Here is a 22,284-nt window from a genome sequence, read left to right on the forward strand (position 1 = left end):
CAAATTAAATATGACACAAAATATACGTTAAAGAGACAATATACCATATAACACAAAATATACCTTGAAGAGACAATATAACACAAAACAGACTCTTTCATCATTCACTAGCCTACAAATGGATTTAGCGTTTATTTTTATATTAGATTAGACCGTTGGTTTTTCCGTTTTAATGCTTTTACACTAGTAATTTTTGGGGTCCTTTATAGCTTGCTGTTCATTGTGAGCCTAGGCTCCGTGTTGAAGACTGTACCTTGAACTAAAATGGTTTACTTTTATAAATTGTGACTTGGATGGAGAGTTGTCTCATTGGTACTCATACCACTTCTTCCTATATCTAATTAATAAGACAAAGATGTGTGGATTTTAACCACAGATTTTTCAGTTACATTTGAGTTAACCTATGGGCACTTAGGCTTGTTTTGAAACATTAGTGATAATTTGATGGTTAAACTTTGACAGTCTACTTGTGCACATTTTTTTAACTCTATTACATTTATCTTAATACATGTGATACTCACTTAAAAAAAATAACATATTACTTTGATGGTGTCCAAAATCAAATAAGTTGAAATTCCATAAAAAGTTTTGACGACTTTGCCACAATAATATGACATCATATCAACACATTTCAATAGATTAAATTTTAACTTCTTTTTTGGCTTTGGATAACATCTGAGCTTATTACGTAGGCGTCTTATCTGTTTTATGTACTATTTAATACTTTACATGTAATTGGGTTCATAAATGCAATTTTTCTTCAAAGAAGATCCTTAGTTTTGATAAACAGATTAAGAATTTACACTGAATGTTAACCAATCAAATCAAGCTATTTTGCAGAAAAGCTTAAAAATATTTGGATTTGCCTATGATTGTTCTTTCTTTTAAAGCTTTAGTTTTATAATGATAGATCCAAACAAAAATGCAGATTTACAACATATTTCAGTTATCCTGTTACTTTTTTGTTAAAAAAAAATCCAGGGAGAAATGAGAATCTCCAATTCAATTATGTGAATTTTTGCTAAAATATATATTAAAACAATATAAAACAGGAAAACATAATTTACCTTAAATAAATATATGATCAGATAATTCCACTTTATATCAACAACAGTACATGTACAATAAATGTCTTGGTTTCTGGAAAGTTTGCCAAAATCATACATGAAATACTGGTGTGCACTTTTAAGAAACTAAGAATAGCATTGCATAACACAGTTACTTTTTCAGTTCATATATTTATTTGTTGTGTCAAAACACTTATCACTGTATTTTATTTATCTCATCTTCTTTTATTATTTCATGTTTTCAGTAAGGAATGCAATTCTGACAAATAAAGTAGAATTTATGAGAGGTACATATTACCCTAAGTCCCTAAGTTCTGAAGGTTTAATGAAAGTTTTATTGATACCTATTCAGGGATGATTCCACCAATTTTTAAAAGGGAGGGAGGGTTCCCAACCCAGAATAAAGGGGGTCAAACTATATGGTCCCCATTCATATGCGTTGATTGTAAAAAAAAAGGGGGTTTCAACCCCTGGAACCCTTCTGGATCTGCCACTACTATTCACTGTTAAAAATAATCACTATAAACCTCAGCTTTGTTACTCAGAGAGTATTATTATGACTTACATTCAAAACTATTGAAAAACTTTCCATGCCACAACTTCTTTAGACTAATAAATTTGGAAAAAATATAAATACTACAAATTATATCCTGTCTTGAAATATTACACTGGTTCTAGCTTGGTTTTTTTTATAATCTAATGTTTCAGAGGAAAAGATCTTCAGTTAAAAAAATGTCAGACGTGATGAGCAAAGCTTAAACGATAGTTTTGGACTGAGTTTTGTGATAGCTAAAAATTTAAATTAAAAGCAGCTATTATGATGCACAACTCAATGTCTACCTTTTTTACCTATAGTTTTTGAATAAATTCTTAATAGATTATAAGATATTGGTTAAAGTCAAGATAGCGTAGAACATAATTCTTAAAATGCTAAATAGAAACTGTCACAAACAGGATGTGTTAAGTCATCATGAATTCCTAACATTAAACACGGAGCTCAGTAAGTCTGGGTATTTTTTCAAATAAAAAAGGCCAATATAACTTTATTATTAGATTGTCATCTACCTCATGAGCCAGTATAAAAGAATTATTCTTAAGTTGTAATTTTAATTGTTATTTATTTTACCAATAGGACATCTACTATCAGCCATTAACTCTACTATATATACATCATCATGAGCATGAAAGGTCTCGCATATTGACTGCACTAAAATTTTGACTTCTTTTGAACAACTGACTATTTGTTAAAATTCCTTGATTTTTTCATTGGAAGTGACTTAATTAAAGGCAAATTATGCATATTGCATCTTCAATTCAGTTCAATTTCGGTAGATTCATTGAAATCAAAGAGGTAGTAAATTTTTAGACAGGGAAAGTTTTTTGCTATTTTGTCGATTTGTCATTTCCTGTCATTAAATGACCTGAAAAGTTGCAAATCATTGACATAATTTTAAAATTCATGATAAAACTATGTCCACAAAATATGTTAAAAAAATGGTAAACCTGCATATCATAAATACTACAATAATTACATGTATATATATGAAATATTAATTCTGAAATGTTCAGAACAACCTGAATGAGAACATGCATGCATGTTACTTTTTCAAGTTTCTAATAGCAATACATTTAAAACCCAGTAAAAATCAAAGTATAGAATATAAAGTTTAATAATGTCTATAAATATGCACTTTTAAATATTTAATGACAAAAGTCAGCACTCAAAACTGAGTTAACCAGTATAAATCAATATAAAACATACCATAGTCATTTTTAATTTTCATACTCAAGTTTTGCAAATTTAGAAGAAGGGATGAATTCATTATTGAATAAATATATACAAATGTATTAAAGTGCAAAAATTTATTTTGTCAGAGCATATATTTCATATACTAGCTGTTTTGCTATTCTTTATTTTAGAAAACATTGACAGTCTGTTAATAATAAATAAACTGTTGCTTTATCAAATTTCTTACGAAAAAAAAAAGAAAATCTCTGTAAAAAATTAAAGATTTAAAAATCTGTCGTAAAAAAAAGTTACCTGTACAATCCATTAAAGATCAATTACCAGATGAAATGTTGTTGTAACATCAATTAGATCTGTTGAAAATAATCAGGTAATTGACGTCGTTAATAATTCAAGGTGAGCGGTCTCTTACGTTCAAACAGATGTAAACATAGGTAAAACCTTGCATACCACACCTTACTGGCAAAAATACATGTGTAGATAAATGACAATGACTTTGCAAAAAATATGTATGGCATTGTTTCAAAACTCACGAGTCTAATTTGTAAAGACCATTAATATTCTTTATCAAATGTTCATTTAAATATATCTCGTAACATAATTACAATACAAATATCATGCTAGATTTACAAACATATCATTAACAATGTCTATAATCCTCCCTAAACACTTTATTTGATTATCATTTCATATAAAAAATTTAAACACAATAAAATACTAAGTCATACCTCAGAATTCATTACTGAAAACAATACATTCCATAATCATGATAATGTGATACATTTGTTAATTGAAAAGATTTGTGTCTTGAGAGGACAATACTTCCAAAGGATTGCCCAATATCATCACAATGAAATATACAATGTATATATATTTTAACACCAACATACATGTAGTAGTTGAAATACTGAGATATTTCAGCCTTAATGTAGTCTTTACAAACAAACATATAGTCTTTCTAAAAGAACCTATTAAAAAAAAACATTGGTAAGAATTTTTACTATCTTACAATAAACTTCTGTGTACAATTTGACAGAAAATGCAATAAAATAAAATATATATCTAAAGGTGTCCCAATTCTAATACAACATGTGCATACAAAGAAAATTGTGAAACATGTTCCGATACAGACCAAGTTCGGAACAAAACAAACATATATCTATGCTAAGATATATTGTGATACTACATATTCAATGTATGTTCTTGTATAAAAATGTTTATCTGTACTTGAACTGTAAAAACAATAGTGTTTTAATAATAATTTTGTAAAAATAAAACAAAAGAAAATTACAAACAATCCCTATAATGTATGTTGTGCTTCAAAAGAATTTTCAAAAATATATTTTGGTCTAAATCCCAAACCCCAAATCTTCTGTTACCATGGTAACTTAATGATGAATGGAGAATACAATTAATTCACGTTGTTTTATCCAGTATGTTGAAAATTAATAATTAAGGTGGTACCTAACACTACAGGGAGATAACTCTGTAAAATCAGCTAAACGTTTTAATTACGTTGTGTTGTCAATGGAATATAAAGCTTCTCAAAGATCAAAATTAGTATTTGTCAAACTGCTATATAACCAGTGTAATTTTTCTGATTAAACGGTTGGTTCAAATTTTTTGAAATTTTTATATTTTTGTCAAAGGGTCAAAGTAAATACTTTGTCAAAATTTTAAGAAAATTAAACGAGCCAAATTAATTTTAGTCAAAGTGTTGGGTACCACCTTAAGCAAAACAGAAAAGCAACTTACAGTTTGGATAATAATTTTCCAAGAAGGGTTTAATTCATTGCTTGATATATTTGATACCGGATGTATCAAAATGATAAAAAAATTTAATACTGTTATATTAGACATATAATAGGAAGATATATAAAGTTTCTACACTTTGATAAACGATGTAGGTATCAGATAGTAGCATACTTTGCAAAAATATTCAAATTGTAAGATGATACATGTAGGTTTTATTGTACAGAATGAGCAGAGCCAGGAAAATATGTCATAAGTATAGTCATGATAGTGGTCACAGCTGGTGGTTGAAACAAATTAAACTGAGGTTTGACACAAAAATGTATAAAACCACAGCTTCCTCCTAACCCAATTACAAAAGAACAGGAATAAAAAGTATATGTCAAATTTAAACAAGCACTTAGAGCATATTTCCTAATGCTTGTAGAGTAAAACTTTATATATGAAAATTTAATTGGAGGGTTATCCAAATTACAATTGTACAACATACAAAGCAAGAAAGAGCTAACCAAATTTTTGCTCTACATGTATCAATAGGAAATTAGCTCTAATACATGAAACTGATTAAGCAGATATCAATCTGTAAAGTTTTCATACATTTCCAACAACTACCTATAGGTAAATTTTAAACATTATCAGACTTCATTTTATATGGAAAACTTGTATATTTCTTGCTTTGGGAAAAAAAATCTAATACAGAATTAAACAGGATATGCACTACAACATGTAATAAATAGTATTTTTGTATCACCATGTCAATGTGAAGTAATTCTATTAACATGATTAAGATTAATTAGGCTGCAATGACAGAGCTAAGCATGTAGAAAGATGTGTAAAACACCCATAAACATTAATTCTATGACATTGGTTCCAAATTGATGAATATGTGTAGAAGTTGAACAACTCAGAACTGGTCATGTTTTACTATGGTATATATACTGATAACAAAAGGATCATCCTATCAAAAAGATTAAACTGAGGTGCAAAACAATACATGATTATCAGATATAAAGAAATTCAGTCCAGTTTCATACCAAATATTTTTTTCTGTTTTACTTATCAATAATATAACGTTTGAGAAAAGGATCAAATCAAAAACATTTAAAGAATAACAGTACTGTAGTTGAAGAGTTGTCACCGTCAATTGTAGATTTGACGGTCGAAAATGCAGTTTTACTGGCGACGCATAGCGGAGACAGTAAAACGGAGATTTGCAACCGTCAAATCAAAATTGACGGTGGCAACTCTTCAACTACAGTACTGTTATTCGGATTCTAATGCATTTCAAAAAGAAATAATAAGATAAAACTTGGAAAAATGTCTAAATTTGACAAATAGAAAAAAATCCGCGAAACTTCATGAATGATTTTGGCGCAAAGACGTCATGGGTAAACGTGACGTCAGACAAATGAAAACTTACAAACTGGAGGTTATTACGTTACCTGTACGCTTCAAATTTGGATAAAATAACTTTAAAACGGCGAATTCGAGGTAGGTGCTGTTTTAATTTGGATTATATAGCAGTAATCGAACATTTGTTGATTCAATCATTTCAAAATGGTTGCCCCTCCTTAGTTACGCCTGGTCAACTGTGGATTTGACAGCAACTTTGAGCCAATGAAAAAAATTGTTACATTCAAATTGCATTAGAATTAATTATTGACTAATGTACTTATTATCAAATTATATTTTCAAGAGGATTGACCTGAAAAGACACACTTTCCAATGTTTCCAAACATTGGTTGCAGGAAAGAAAGAAAAATAAATTGAGAATGTTTCCATCGGACACAGATGATGCCCCAACTGCATATCACGTTATAAAGGGACATAAATGCAGAACAAGAAAAGAGATCCAACTCAAATTTGAACTTGATCTATGTTTTATGTTAATAAGCTAAGCATTGTGAAAAAGTTAAATAACATTTGGTTGATACAAACTAAATTTTGAGATATGCAACTTATTTTGGGACGTACACATGGACAGAAAAGGGTATCACTTAATGCCCCTCTGCTGCAGTGGGGGCATAAAAACACAAATAGTTTGTACCAACCTTATACAATTCTTTAAAAACATAAATAAAAAAATCACAAAATATATATCTAAAAGCAAAAAATATATAATATAACACAAGTGGTGAATCAGGGCCTTATTCTAATTAAGAAGGTAAAAGTGATAAAGAATTCTATGTTTTCATATCCACATACATTTTGAGTCAAGGATTCGGAAATTTTTTCACCTAATTTCGGTCATTTTCATATAACTTAAAAGTTGGTGCCCCTTTTCAAAAACAGATTGTCAAAATCTCATGACTGCATTAGTATGCTCCTACTCGAAGAATCAACGAACTTGTTTAACTGTTGCATCGCGTTTACTTCATGATTTATCCTACCATTTTCCTAAAATCGATCAAGAGCAATTAAGGGAAGGCAACAGTTTAAGAATAAAATGATTTTAATGACTCAAAATCGTAATTTTCTCAGTCATCGCTTACGTTTCTTTCGATTCTGAAGTCGAAATTCAAACCGGATGTAATGCGACAATACTAAAACGAACAATTCCGGACTTATTCCCGGGATTAGTTTTGTTTATAAATCAAATTCACAGGAAAACATCGGTTTTTTTTTAATATTTTACCTTTAATAGTGTAAGAATATTAATGAAAATAGTTGCACTTGCTTAATTTAGCAAGAAATCATTTTAAATTTACGATTTAGTGTCAAATCTGCGGAAGAGAATTTTAGGCATGCGTATCATAGTAAACAAAGCACGTGTGTTAGTAGTGAAAAAAACTTTTTTCTGCGTAAATTAAATCAAATTTTAATTTAATTTTAAATCATAATTGACAATTGTCTTTTGAGCCGAGCGAAGCGAGGCGAAATTTTTTTTGGACCATTTTATGATGAAAATGATAAATACCCTATCTGTTTCTTACTATACCATATTTCAAGAAACGATAGTAACATCCTAGTGGGTTTCGTAATTTGGAAACCCGGGAACAGATAAGACACAAAATGACAAGCAAAAACTTTCAACATTGAAAACTAACTACAGATGAAAAACACGGACCCCGAAAAAATGTGGCCACCTCCGGTGCTCCGAAGGTAAGCAGGTCCTGCTTCTTGCAAGACACCCGTGGTGTTTCTCACGAGGGTCATTTTAAAATCAAATGAGAGGTTTCTACGACAACGGTAGAAGGTCATTTGTAACACAGATACCCTAGGTGAATCAATAGTCTTTTGGACGAAATGACAATGGGAATACGAAATCGAACGGCTACTTTTAAGTCTTGACTTATAAGTAAGGGAAATAAATCTAAGATGTTTTCAAGGTGATTTTTATAAACCAATATTATGCAAGAGTTCCCATGAGAAGCGCATGCGCAGATAGAGGTCACTGCGTTAGCAGATTTTAAGAGGTTAACACGTGGAAAATTTTAGAAACTTATTATTGAAAGTTTTGATTCTATTCTTATTAATTGGATTTATTATTATGTTCAATGGATGAACAGTGATATCAGCAACGTTTGCTGTTATAGGTCCTTGAACATTATAAGACTGACGACTGCGGTCGAGGTCGTTCTTGTGACCACAGTGTGACTGTCCAAATATCCGACCGTAATGGCGGATGAAAAGGAAGAACATTCCAAAATGGAAAGACATTCTTCGAATGACAGTAGATTTCTTCATTTTCATGAAGTTAATCAACAACACTGCAATATTGATAACGCTTCTAATAATGAACTTGTGTTTGAAGCTAGACTTGAAAATGTAGACAATTTGTGCGTAGGGGGCGGAGCTCCATTGTCACATGTGTCAATCAACCAAACACCGGATGTTGACAAACAACCGGATCTGTATCAGTTACTGCTACAAACTCAAATGATAACACAAGCATTGTTGAACAATGAAAGAACTGATTCTAACACGCCAGTTAAGAAAAACAAATGTGGCAAACGACGTACAACATGTACGGTATCTGCCAGTGATGACGCAAGCCCATCAAGTTCTAAAAAACAAAGATATGAAACTGAAAGTGGCCACGGACATGGATCACGAGTACAATCTGAGTCTTTGACACAAAGTTACATGAAAGAACTTCAAGAACTTTGCCAATCACAAAACAACAAACAAAATCAAAAGGAAGCAAGCCCTTTATCTGATGTCTCAAGTGAAAGTGAATCAGAAAGCTCAAATAATTCTGACAATGAACTTGATCAACAAGAAATACATACTAACATTAACAGTAATAGTACTTCTAATAAAAACAATGACACTATGTCTGTCATTGAAGATATGAAGGGCTTCATGGTAACTGAAGAGAAAGCTGGTCCAAAGATAAATGACGAACTGGCATCTGTTGTCAATGATGGCTTGAGAAAAAAGGCCAAGCAAAACAAAGTTGATGAGCTAACCAAAAAGTATGCAAAGCCAGAAAATGTACACAGTTTGACAGTCCCAAAAATTAATTTGGGTGAGTGTATATAAAGTAAATATACTATTAAACATATGATACATGTACAAAAATGTACATGTTAAATTTTAAAATTAATTAAAATTCAATTCTTTGAAAATAAATATATATTTATATACATGTACATGTAAATGTATTTTTTAAAATTTAACTCAAATCGATATAAATTATTTGATTGAGGCCGACATAAAATACAGGAATTCATTTCTTTTTCAGGTATCTGGTCACAGATGTCAATATCTAATAGAATGAACGACGTCAAACTACAAAAAATTCAAAACCTATTGGGCAAAGCAGCGTGTCCTATGCTGTATTTAATGGACATGTTTCTTGGTAAATCTCAAACCAATGATGGACTCACGGCAGAAGAGGTACACTCTGCTACACAACTCTGTAAGGACGCGTACCAAATGACTCAAGTCACGTATGCAGACATTACTTTTAGACGAAGAGCTTTAATACAAGCAGAAATACAACCAAAATATAAAGCTTTATGCAAAGATGATGTTCCAGTAACTGATTTTCTCTTTGGAAATGACATCAAAGATAAAGTCAAAGAAATGGATGCTGAATATACAGTAGGGAAGAAACTGGGCAAAACCAATTTTAATGTTGGAAAGAAATCACATGATGACAAGAAAACTTTTAAGAAGCCATATGTACATGTACCAAAACGTCATTTTGACAAACCATCAAACAAGAAAGATTTTTTAGGGAAACCCACTTACAAAAAGAAAAAGTTCAAAAAGAAGTTCCAAGAGCAGGACAAGAAGTTTTAGATTTGCCAAAGCAAATTAGTTTGCCTGTGAGTACTTCAGTTCAGCAATTGAATACACAATTTACATTTTCAAACACACCAGACAATTTCATTGGTGGGAAAGTGAAAACATTCCTAGATAATTGGATGAGTCTTACTTCAGATAACTGGGTTTTAGATGTTGTAAAAGGGTATCAAATTGAGTTTGAGCAAATTCCATATCAAAACAAAGAACCAAATTTATTACAATTTGATAAAGATGAAACAAATATGGTACAGTTAGAAATAGATAAATTTTTACAGAAACAAATTATAAAACCAGTGACGTATATTAAAAATCAATATGTTTCAAATATTTTTACAAGACCAAAGAAGGATGGTACATGTAGAGTAATTTTAAATTTAAAAGTTCTCAACAATGATATTGAAAAACACCATTTCAAAATGGAAACATTAAAGTCAGCAATACAATGTGTGTCACAAAACTGCTGGTTTGCTTCTATTGATTTGAAAGACGCATATTATTCTATTTCTATTGACCACAAAGACCGAAAATATTTACGGTTCTATTGGAATGATCAGTTGTATGAATATACATGTTTGCCTAATGGGCTGACAACTGCGCCAAGGATATTTACAAAAGTTTTGAAAGTGCCATTTTCACATTTAAGAAAAATTGGACACAAAAATGTAGCTTACATTGATGATAGTCTTTTGATCAGTGATAGTTATTCGCAATGTGCAATTAATATTTCTGATACAGTCACCTTATTGGATAAATTAGGCTTTACTATTCATCCTGTCAAATCTGTATTTGAACCGACACAAACAATTACATTTTTAGGATTTGTTTTGAATTCAATAACAATGACAATTAAACTTACAACTGAAAAAGCACAAGCAATAAAACTTACATGCTGTAAATATGTTAAAAACAGACAAATGTCAATCAGGCAATTTGCACAGATTATAGGCAAATTGATTGCTGCTGAACCAGGAGTTGAACATGCACTTATATATATAAAATCTTTAGAAATAGAAAAAGACAAGTTTTTAAAACAAAACAATGGCGATTTTGACACTAAAATCATCATTTCAAATGAATCAGTAGATGTGTTAAATTGGTGGATTTCTCATGTTGAGTCTAGTTTTAAACCATTAGTACGAAAAGATCCTGAGATCATTTTAAAAACAGACAGTTCAAAAACTGGTTGGGGTGGTGTTGTCGACAATACACAACTTCAAACCAAGGGTTTTTGGTCTTATGAAGAGCAGAAATTACACATAAATTATTTAGAACTGAAAGCAGCGTTTTTAGCATTAAAATGTTTTTGTTCAACAAAATCTGATAAACATGTTCGAATATACATGGATAATATGGTAGCTGTGACCTATATAGACAAAATGGGAGGTAGAATTCAATCTCTTAATACCTTAACAAGGGAAATATGGCAGTGGTGTATACACAGAAACATTTGGTTAAGTGCTTGTCATTTACCGGGAAAAACAAATGTTGAAGCCGACAAATTGTCACGTTCTAATAATACAGATCTAGAATGGAAACTTAACACTAATGTTTTTATGTGTATTAATTCAATATATGGTCCGCATGATATTGATTTATTTGCTTCAAGGATAAATCATCAGTTATCGAGGTATATTTCATACTTACCTGATCCTAATGCTGAAGCAGTAGATGCTTTTTCTATAAGATGGACTAACTTTAACTCATTTGTTTTTCCTCCTTTTAGCATGGTAGGAAAAGTTATCCAAAAACTGATTTTGGAGGAAGCAGAAATAACCTTAATAGCACCTTTGTGGAGCACTCAACATTGGTTCCCTCAAATACTGCATCATATTGTTCAGGATTCTTACATAATACCCAGGGAAAAAGGACAACAGTTGTTGATACTGCCAACAGATCCTCAAAAGAAACATCCGTTGAAAAAACTGATTTTGGGTGTCTTCAGATTGTCGGGCAAATTGTTCAAAATACAGGACTATCAAAAAAGGCTGCAGAAATTGTCATCTCATCCTGGAGACAAAGCACACAAAAACAGTATTGGACATATCTCAAAAAATGGTGTACATTTTGTTGTCAACGAAAGTTTGATATTTTTACGCCAACTGAGGTGGATGTAGTGGAATTTTTGACAGTTTTATACGAGTCCGGTGTAGGATATAGTTCTATTAACACAGCACGATCTGCATTATCGTCATATTTGACATTGGGAAAAACACTGCCGATTGGTCAGTGGCCTTTAGTTAAAAGGTTCCTCAGAGGAGTTTATAATAAACGACCAATGTTCCCTAGATATCAGCAAACATGGGATGTTAATGTTGTATTAGAATTTTTGATTACTTTATCGCCTGTAAAGCTTTTGTCACTGAGATGTTTAACTTTGAAATTAGTCATGTTATTAGCACTAGTTACTGGACAGAGAATACAGACGTTACATTGTGTAGATTTAGATTTTATGAAAATTACAAAAGACAATGTTGTAATTGAAATTAATGAGGTTTTGAAAACCTCAAAACCAGGAAAACATTTATCACCAATATGTTTGCCAGCATTTGTTGATGACACAAGACTGTGTATTGTAACAGTTTTAAACGCCTATATCGAAAGAACATCTGCAATACGTACATCTCAAAAACTTTTTGTTACATTTGTAAAACCATACCATCACCCAACAAAGTCAACAATTAGTAATTGGATTAAATTGGTTTTAAAGCTTGCAGGTGTAAATACTTCTGTTTTTAAAACACACAGTACTAGGGGAGCTAGTACATCAGCAGCACTTAGAGCTGGGGTGTCAGTAAATTCTATTTTAAAATCAGCAGGATGGACAAATGAGTCTACTTTTAGGCAATTTTACAATAGACCAGTTACTGTTCAAGAGTACAATGATAACTATAGTGTACGAGTACTTCGTGGAAAATAGTTTTGTTTTTGCTTATAATGTACCAATGTTCATGATGTATATAAGTTAATACAATATTATTTTGAAAATGTCTTTATCATTACCAAAATCCATATTATGAAATGGCTTTGTTACCTACAGATATATTGGTATTCCGTATGTCGTTGAAACAGTTATAGATATATATAACTAATTGTGAGCTGATTGCTATATTAATTTATAGTAATTTGGGAATCCAATACATTATTGTAATCCTACACAACAGGTATAAATTACACGTATTCAAGTAAATTGGCTCTCAAATCTCATGGGAACTCTTGCATAATATTGGTTTATAAAAATTGTAAAATTAAATGAGGCTTAGTTATAAGACGATATTTGATTAAAATTTTTATAAACCAATAGTTATGCTAAGAGTTAACATGCCCACCCTTTTTTTCATCATTACCCACCCAGAAATTTATTCAATTATACATGAATATCTCTGAATAGTGACCTCTATCTGCGCATGCGCTTCTCATGTTAACTCTTAGCATAACTATTGGTTTATAAAAATTTTAATCAAATATCGTCTTATAACTAAGCCTCATTTAATTTTACAATTTTATTGACACCGCCAGACACGATAATCCGGAAAGACTAAAGACTATCCGAAATTCAATTTCAGGATTTTTTTTTTTTTTTTTTTTTTTTTGTGAAAAACATGTGCAAGCAAATGATTTTTTGCGTAAAGGCAGCTACGCGCCTGGCGATCATTAGCCAATAGCTCCCCGAGGCACTAATATAGCTATTAGGAGGGCCCTCAGGATTATAACACTTTACTGGAGTGGCAGTTTAATTACATAAAATCGATAACAAAACAAAAATATGTTTTAAATCCCCATATGGAATTTACTGACCCCATATATACCGTATTACGTCACTAGCACACTATGTAACGAATTTATCTTACCGACTATCTTAACGTGTGAAATTAAGACTAGTGATTCTCAAAATGAGCAAGTCTTCAATACTGTTAACAATTAGCACTAAGAAAATACTTCCATTGATCCTACAAAAGCAGATGCCAACAATAACGACTTGTAAGGTTTAAATGTGTTTTATGAACTTATTTCAATCTTAATCATCAATTTCTTCGTCTGTTGGAACTTTTAAGATTTTTTCTCAGTACCGTTTTGTTTTTTATAAAGGGACATAACACCACTACTAACCGTGTATGAAATAAGACCCGCCCCCTTCTTACCTAATAAGGAATATAAAGGGACGTAACTCCACTACTAACCGTGTATGAGATAAGTCCCGCCTCCCTACTAACCTAATATCAAATACACGGTTTGCACGCGGACGCTTTTAACCAATCGTATTCCTGGAAATGTATAGGAGGTAAGATAAAAGGCTTTCCAGATGCGACTGCCATACTTCCATATGATCCATAAGATGTGTCAGACAAACTGCCACATATTTCATAAGAGTTAGAACATATTGTTCATACATTACAAGTAAGGACGTTTCGTTCATACTTTAAGACCCGTTGGTGGCCTTCGGCTGTTATATTCACTTTGGTTGGGTTATTGTCTCTTTGACATATTTCCCATTTCCATTCTCAATTTTATCAAAGAATTTATTCCATTGTGGGGATAACATAAAATATATAAAGCAACAGGTATTAAAAATGTATTTCATAGTTACATCTTTTCAAGGTACATGTATGGCCCATACAATGTACATTTGTACATCCTATGGACGTAGTGGCAGTATGGATGTCGCGTCCTGCATTTAGTTCAACGGGGGAGTTCATTCATAATATTGAAATTGGAATCTCCTGTATCTCAAGATAACAATAAAAAGTTGGTGTTTCTTTAAAAATAATTCTGTGTGCAGTGTAAATGACGTCATTGAACAATCTGTTGTACTATGAAGTACTGAGATAAGCACTGTGACATACATGTAGCCTTTGTCACATAGGAAATGTACATGTACTGAAAAATGCACCATTTCAACAGTTATCTGTAAATTGCATTTGTGTATAAAAAATTCTCAATTGCACAATATATCCATCCCTAAAGCACATAAAGCACACCGACCTTGTACAATGTACATGTTGTAAGCTGAAGGAAACTGGGATCCAGTAATGCAAGTTTGATCAAAACTTGAGTAAATGATGTGAAAAATAAGTCTATGGTCATGATAGAAGATATTTTGCCCTGTTTAAGGTAAAGTCCTAAAGATAGAACAAGACAAATGTTTAAAAAACATGAAAAAGCATGTCCTAGAAACACTGCCAAGAAATTTTGACAATTATCAGACAACAAATATTATGGAGAAACAAGTTAAGAACAATGTGTTGAAATACCAACATGTAAAACACAACAATATAACATGAATTTTTCGTTAAAAAAGTATTCTAGTGGAACCAGCTTGAAGCACAGGTGCTTGTTTTAAAATAGTGGGTCAGACCAGGTTTTACTGTCAACTGCATTCGCTATCTTATATAAATGTTTTAAGTAAGATAGCAACAGCCATTGACAGTAAACTTGCCAGAATATTCATCACGTTGAATGTGGGCAGTATTTGGAAGAAGAAGAAGAAACCTTGTCTACCCCACTAAACAAGCCCCTATATTTGAAGACACTGTAATGTCAGCATCAAACCTTGAGAGCCGGAGCGTCTTTTTACCACAGAACACCGCAGAATACCACAGAACACCACAGAATACTACAGAACTACACAAATTACAATAAAAACTACTGAAATATACAACAGAACATTAAAATTACTTTATAAAATGCAAATCTTATGATACAGAACTATATTATTTTTTTAATTCGGGTGACACCAATGACATGATGATTGACTGGATCAGATAGAAATTATCATAACTTTTTTTTGTTATTTGGCATATTTTATTTACATTTGGAGTCCTTTGAGACACTTAACTAATGAGAGGGGGGTAGGAGGGGTCCTGGTCCCGAAATCCTGGACTTAAAAACATGTAATCCCGGAGTCCTGATAAAGGTCCAATCCCCCCTCACTAATGCATTCTAATATTTAAATCTCAAATGAATATTTAAAAAATAGTTTTGAGAAACAAAAATGCATCATTTTCAGACACTAAATAATATATGCTTTGAATATTGAATAAAGTCCCTGATATATTGCACTGATCGATTACAATTTCTAAAATATATTTTCATGATATTAAGAATCTGTGAGTTTATTATTTTTTTTAAAATAAAGACTATATATAACATGTATAAATAAAACAGTTTTTCTACAAAAAAGTTGATCTGACGAATTTTACCAGCAAATATTATGCTACGAATAATATTGATCTGATCGACAGAAAGTGCTGATATCGCTTCATTTTCTTTTTTTAAGATTTCATTGAATTAATGAATCTGTGAGATTAATGAATAATTTATATATAACCTTTAGTTTTCTACACCAAAAAATGACCTGACGGATTTTACTGGCGCGAATCACACTATCAATAACTATTTTTTCTGTTAAATTAATAAACCTTTAAGACAATAATTTTAATTTTCAACTATAATGATGGTGATTATAAGCTCACATTTAAATCTTTAATTTTATTTATTATAAAAATTGTAGTCTTCAAATTAAAAAAATTTCCTAAATACCTTAATATAACACGGCAAAACTGTATAATCTAATCAAATCTTGATACTTTAATTGTGCCCGTGGACTTCATATTTTTTTAAAAAATGTTAAAAATTACCAAACAGATTAAAATGTATTTAAAACATAAATTTCACAAATATAAATAATCTTTGTATATTATGATCCCAATTATTGGCCTTTTAGCTGGGGTGTAGCGATAGTGAGTTGGCCATAACAAGAAAAATAAAATTTATTTGAATAATAAATGTCAAATTATAAAAAAAAATAACAATAACACGATAATAATGTCTGTAGTACATGTAGTATTAATATTTCAGTTCTGTGGTAAATTTTGGGTGTTCTGTGGTGTTCTGTGGTGATCTGTGGTAAAAAGACGCTCCCGCATCAAACCTTAATTGAGAGCTTCAAACTGACCTCACGCGCCATCAATAAATCACCTTTGCTCTCTCTTAAATTTAAAGACAGTATTGGTATCAACAACCTACTCGTACAGATCTCGGTACAGATGCAGATATGAATCAAGCGTTTAGTCTTTAATTTTTAATTGCATGAAAATTTTACAGAATAGTGAGGTTTACCATCCCTTTTAGTTTTACTGAATGAGTTTTAGTGGTTAGGTCTAAGGATGCAGAACAAAATTTACAAGGATGAATATGAGATTCAATATCTTACCACATATTTATATTAATTTTCAGTCCATTTTCTCTCTAACTGTTGTCTAGATTAGTATAATCAAGAATCTTCGATATGTTGCTGATCTAAAATTCCTAACCGGAAGTCGATAAATGTGTCAACATTCCAGGTCCCAAGTACGCTTCCAATAACGTGTTTACTAATAAAACGCCTTTATGACTGTTTTAAGTTTAAAAAAATCAGAAAAAGTGAAAATGTTTACAAAAACTGTCATCAAATGATTGACCCTAACAGCTGCTGTGCCTTAGAAATGGAATCTGTTGATATTTATGGTATTGCTTTTGATTTCAAATTTGAAGTTGACAACACTAAACTGCAAAAACAAGCAGACGGATGTTCTCAAACTTGTAGTTTGTTATGTATCACTATGTTTGAGTATAAATCAGTATGATAATCATTGTCAAATTAATTTTAAGTGCATGCCCCTTGTCCTTGAGGGTCCATGAATGGATGCCAGTCTCCACTCTCAAATACAGACCTAGCACCCTAAGGCTTGTAAATTTCCTTTTGCCATATCCCTACACTCTACAGCCGTACAGGCCAACATAGATTTGTGATTTAACTAAATTACAATGGAGAACAAGGTGTCCGAGCATCTGGTGATATCGCACATTAGCTGACTTCGTCATATCGGAAATGTAAAACAAATATTTTGTAATTGCCATATTTATGGACGTCATACAAAAATCACATTTCCTTTGTTCATGTTGTTGACTTGTTGTGACAAACATTTTTTATTGATCCATCAAATTTTTACAGGATCCTGTGATTCTGAATGTCCAGTTATGGCAAACAAATAGAAATATGGACGTCATACAAAAATCACATTTCCTTTGTTCATGTTGTTGTGACAAACATTTTTTATTGATCCATCAAATTTTTACAGGATCCTGTGATTCTGTATGTCCAGTTATGGCAAACAAATAGCAATATGGACGTCATACAAAAATCACATTTCCTTTGTTCATGTTGTTGTGACAAACATTTTTTATTGATCCATCAAATTTTTACAGGATCCTGTGATTCTATATGTCCAGTTATGGCAAACAAATAGCAATATGGACGTCATACAAAAATCACATTTCCTTTGTTCATGTTGTTGTGACAAACATTTTTTATTGATCCATCAAATTTTTACAGGATCCTGTGATACTGTCATGACTGTATGTCCAGTTATGGCAAACAAATAGCAATAAGGTGTAAAGAAACCATTAACTTGATTTTTGGAAGATTATTTCCTTATTTTTGATTTATTTTATTACTTGAAAAAAATTGTGGAGCAGGTGGTCGAGTGGTCTGAGCAGTCGTACTACTGTTCAAAGTAACTACTTTACCCTCTTGCTGCCAGTTGTTTATCAAGGTTGCATTTTGTGTGTTAGATAATAGAATGTACAACAGCTCAATGTTTATGACATTAGATGTACAACAATGACATAATTCGATACATGACCGTTACATTTAGTACACATTTATTAAAAATATAACATGGTTTAATCTTTGGCCTTTATTTGAAAAAGATACAGCAATAAGGAGAAGTTTGTGAAAATTAAAACAAGGACATATGTGTCCCTCCGGCACAGTCTGTGTGTACACATGTGTCCTTCCGGCAGCAAGAGGGTTAAACTAGCATGTCAACACTGAGGTGGTGAGGTTCATGTAGAATCCTGCACATGGTAGGTGCACTTTACTCCACTCTTCATTAACAAGAATTGTGAGTTTTCCTTTCAAAGGGTAAATGTTTTCTCAAGCACTCTCGCTTCCTCAACTATTAAAAACTGACCTTCACGAAAATGTAAAATAGTGCTGAAGACATTAAGCAGCAGTCAATCAATCTAACTTGGAAGTATCAAATCTTAGCTAGCTACAAAGGCTTACTCTTAATAGAAGTGAATACAACATTATGTCAAAGTTCATAATAAGAATTTGAAAAGACAAAAACACATCTGGTGATGCATGTACCTGATGAGCTCCCAGAGGTTTTTTGTTTGTTTTACTTATCATACTTAAAAGTAATCAGATATATACAAATTTTTTAACAGGTTATGACTGTTGATTAGCTCACAGTAGTAAAGTTTTAATAAGCATGTACATGTATGTAGCTTTTTCATTCATCAAAAAATATCCTTGTCTACCAAATTAAACATATCTTATCTTTATTATTAATGACAAATGAATGATATTTAAAAAAAACCATCAAATTTATCTACATTTTCTTTGATCATCATGCATTTGTACTTATTTTTTAACGAAATGGCAGTATATTCATAGCTGTATATATTTTGTATTTTGCTTACAGAACGTATTGTGGATGGTTGGGAGAGAACAGAGACAAAAACCGGTGTTCCATACTATATCTGGTAATATTATGGACTTGTTATTTAAATTTAGGAAGTATCATCAAATGATTTTATGCCAATGATAGTCTGTCAAGTATTCATTTTTCATGGTTAACTTTTGCATAAAGTTACAGGTGACAGGTCAGAAAATAATAATCTATTGTGAGGTACAAATCTAATCTGAGAGCAATGTTACATGCATATGTTAGCATAAAATATTGTTACAATCTTTTTTCTTCAGAATTGCATAGTTAACAATCTTCATACATGTATATGGATCATAAATATGATGAATGCATTTCTATAGTAGGGAACTGCAAAAACTTCAATCTTCAAAGAGTTTGTTTTTGACATTGCTTTTTAAGTTTGATATTTATGGTTATTATAATAGGATGACACTAACTTCTGTGGTACCACAATTATCTTGTTTTTATTAACAGTTTTAAATTAATTCTCTAGTGATTTATGATTTGTGATTATAATTTGAAGGAGATGACAGGATTAAGAAATGGGGGATGCAGTGGGTAAAAAAGTGGAGATGTTGGATATATGGGGTGGAAAGTGGGATCTTGTATCATGAGCATAGGACAAGGAAAGTAAAAAGTGGGAAGTGGGAAACAGAGCCCCCTTGTCTCTCCCTTCTACTTTGTATTTTAGTTTTCATGCATGTGATGTAGATTTATTAATGTTCTAAAACTATATGTCTTATTTACTTACAGTCACAAATTACAAAGAACAACATGGGACCATCCATACTTACTGAAGACAATGGAAGAATTGGGTAAAATTTTATAGATAGAACATATCATGATCAATAAACTTAACCCTTTTTTCTGCACATTGCATAAGCGTTAATTGCATAACAGAGTCAATACACAGAGATGTGGTCATCATTGTAATTTATACTTTATTAGACTGCAAACATCCATCTTATAAACCACTTTATTTAATCTGTCAATCTAACAGGATAATTGTTCTTGTAAGACAAAAACCAATTTTATGAAACTTGGAGAGAAGCTTTATTATGATAAAAAGACAGTATTCACAGCAAAATTTTGAAATTACATTTTTAATTTTTTTATATAACAAACATTTACATACATTCTTTGATATCAGTTTCAGAATCTAGACATTAATTTAATTTGTTGAACTTCATGAATATTTTTGAATCTAGGTAATAAGCTACTTTAAAATTAAGAAGTAGCACCTACAGAACAAATATTAAACTTAAAAAATGTTTTATTTTACTGATAATTTTAGTAGGATTTTGATGAAAAACTTTACAATTTTACACTGATAGTAGCAATTGCAGACAGGACATATTTTATAAATTAGATTCATTGTTTGAAATTTGATATGTTTAAGAAATTAAGAGAATACCCAAATGTTTTACAGGAGATTACAGTCGTATAAAGTATGCTGCTTACAGAACAGCTTTCAAAATCAGACATCTACAAAAAAAATTCAAACGTAAGTATGAAATATTATTATTACTTTTCCTACCGAAGGTCAGTGATTTTCTCTGGGCATTCTGGCTTCCTCCAACAATAAAAACTGGTGCTTAAAAGTGGCGTTAAAACACCAACAATCAATCAATCATAATCTTGCCGGGGAAATGATGATTTAAGTCGCCAAAGAATTTTGAAAATCGCTAAGTCTTGCCGGCTGACTGACTTCATAGCGAAGTCAGATTGCTATCAATGGTCATAAGGGAGACCGCTTGTTATTTGCAAGTCGCACAGGCAAATAAAAATTGCGACTAACGACAAATGACTTATACTGTCGACATCAAATGCAATAAATACATGTATAACAGTGACTTTGAAAATCCTATAATTTACATTTGTGCAAAGTTGTTTAAAAATGGTGGTCTTAAAAGTCTTCCTCATAGAAAAAGTAAAAATTCTGTGAATAAGGAACAAAATTCTCTGTTTATTCTGAGATTGTTTTCCAATTATAGGTTTGTATAATTTAAAACTAGAACTTTCCTTTATTATAAATATACACACGGATTTGTCTTGAAAGTGATATAGTTTAAATTTTAATCTGTAGATATCTTTATCTTTTTAGAGATAATGATTTAATGATAGATGACTTGCTGTTTATATCCTATTACAGGTTTATATAATTACTTTATGGGTGAACAGTCAAGTTTTATAATTGAGAAGTCGGATGAATCATAACCATATATATATGTCTGCTGTCTTAAAATAGCAATGAAAACTTTTTCTCTAGTTATATTAAGTAGATGTCTGTCTATGGCCTCAATTTAAACTTTTCTTTAATTCCATATTTAGATAGATTTGTTTTATGGGTGGAAATCATTAGAAAATTGAATTAAAAAAGAAAGTCAGAAGCCAATAGACAGTTTTGGTCCAAAGAGTTGGACTTTATCTCAAAAATATAAAGCTTGTTTGACTATGAATCTGATGATGTGGTGCAAAATTAAACTCTAAATCAAGTAAGAAAATTTGTCCCTTTTTTTCAAGGGTGCCATTTTGAAATACAAATTTTGGTTTTTGGACCGATCTGGATGAATTTCAATAAGATGATTAATGCTAGTTGTTAATCTTTATAGATTTGCTTACTGTCAGTTTGACTGTTGTGTAAACTTTGTCTGTTAAATTGATACATTGATTTTATCATTGACCTTGTTTACTTGTCCTTAAACATGTTAAAGTGCTTTGAACTACATTTGGACTAGTTTATTTTTCATGTGGTGCATTGGCCTTGAACAATTTCTTAACAGTGTATATGAATATGTATCAATGAAGTTGAGTTTTAGGTATAAATTTATATAAAATAATATTGGTGATCAAAGTTTACATTGCAAGCCTAATATTGGAATTGCTTCATTTTGGTTTTAAATCTCTTTTCATCATTTCAAGTTTTAAA

General features: G+C 31.2%; 3 protein-coding genes across 4 annotated transcripts in view; 2 read left to right on the forward strand and 1 right to left on the reverse strand.

Moving 5' to 3' along the window:
• LOC143072459 (kelch-like ECH-associated protein 1) overlaps positions 1 to 17,184 on the reverse strand; it is a 36,503-nt gene extending 19,319 nt beyond the window's left edge. Inside the window, exon 1 of one of the 2 annotated variants that reach the window (XM_076247392.1) lies at positions 17,033 to 17,184. The gene's annotated coding sequence lies outside the window, so the exon portion shown is untranslated. Of the gene's footprint in view, positions 1 to 3,108; positions 3,250 to 17,032 lie in introns of those variants that run through there. The other variant, XM_076247412.1, reaches the window with a different exon arrangement.
• Positions 7,920 to 11,687, forward strand: LOC143072439 (uncharacterized). The gene is made up of 3 exons (XM_076247365.1): positions 7,920 to 9,037; positions 9,254 to 9,842; positions 11,546 to 11,687. The coding sequence occupies exons 1-2, from the start codon at positions 8,185 to 8,187 to the stop codon at positions 9,814 to 9,816; spliced, it is 1,416 nt and encodes a 471-aa protein (XP_076103480.1). The 5' UTR covers positions 7,920 to 8,184; the 3' UTR covers positions 9,817 to 9,842; positions 11,546 to 11,687.
• Positions 17,185 to 17,190: 6 nt separating the features above from the next.
• LOC143072449 (dystrophin-like) overlaps positions 17,191 to 22,284 on the forward strand; it is a 28,450-nt gene continuing 23,356 nt past the window's right edge. The window contains exons 1-4 of the mRNA XM_076247375.1: positions 17,191 to 17,325; positions 19,350 to 19,410; positions 20,109 to 20,170; positions 20,785 to 20,859. Of these exons, the coding sequence (XP_076103490.1) occupies positions 17,271 to 17,325; positions 19,350 to 19,410; positions 20,109 to 20,170; positions 20,785 to 20,859 (253 nt within the window). The 5' untranslated portion in view covers positions 17,191 to 17,270. The remainder of the gene's footprint in view (positions 17,326 to 19,349; positions 19,411 to 20,108; positions 20,171 to 20,784; positions 20,860 to 22,284) is intronic.

Source organism: Mytilus galloprovincialis, chromosome 1, assembly GCF_965363235.1.
Source record: "Mytilus galloprovincialis chromosome 1, xbMytGall1.hap1.1, whole genome shotgun sequence".
Classification (NCBI taxonomy): domain Eukaryota; kingdom Metazoa; phylum Mollusca; class Bivalvia; order Mytilida; family Mytilidae; genus Mytilus; species Mytilus galloprovincialis.

What these genes read in the sequence shown, in the direction of transcription:
- LOC143072439 (XM_076247365.1), top strand. Translation starts at nt 8,185, where the DNA reads ATGGCGGATGAAAAGGAAGAACATTCCAAAATGGAAAGACATTCTTCG. An exon ending in AGTCCCAAAAATTAATTTGG is followed by an intron (nt 9,038 to 9,253) that starts GTGAGTGTATAT and finishes TTTCTTTTTCAG; the next exon opens with GTATCTGGTCACAGATGTCA.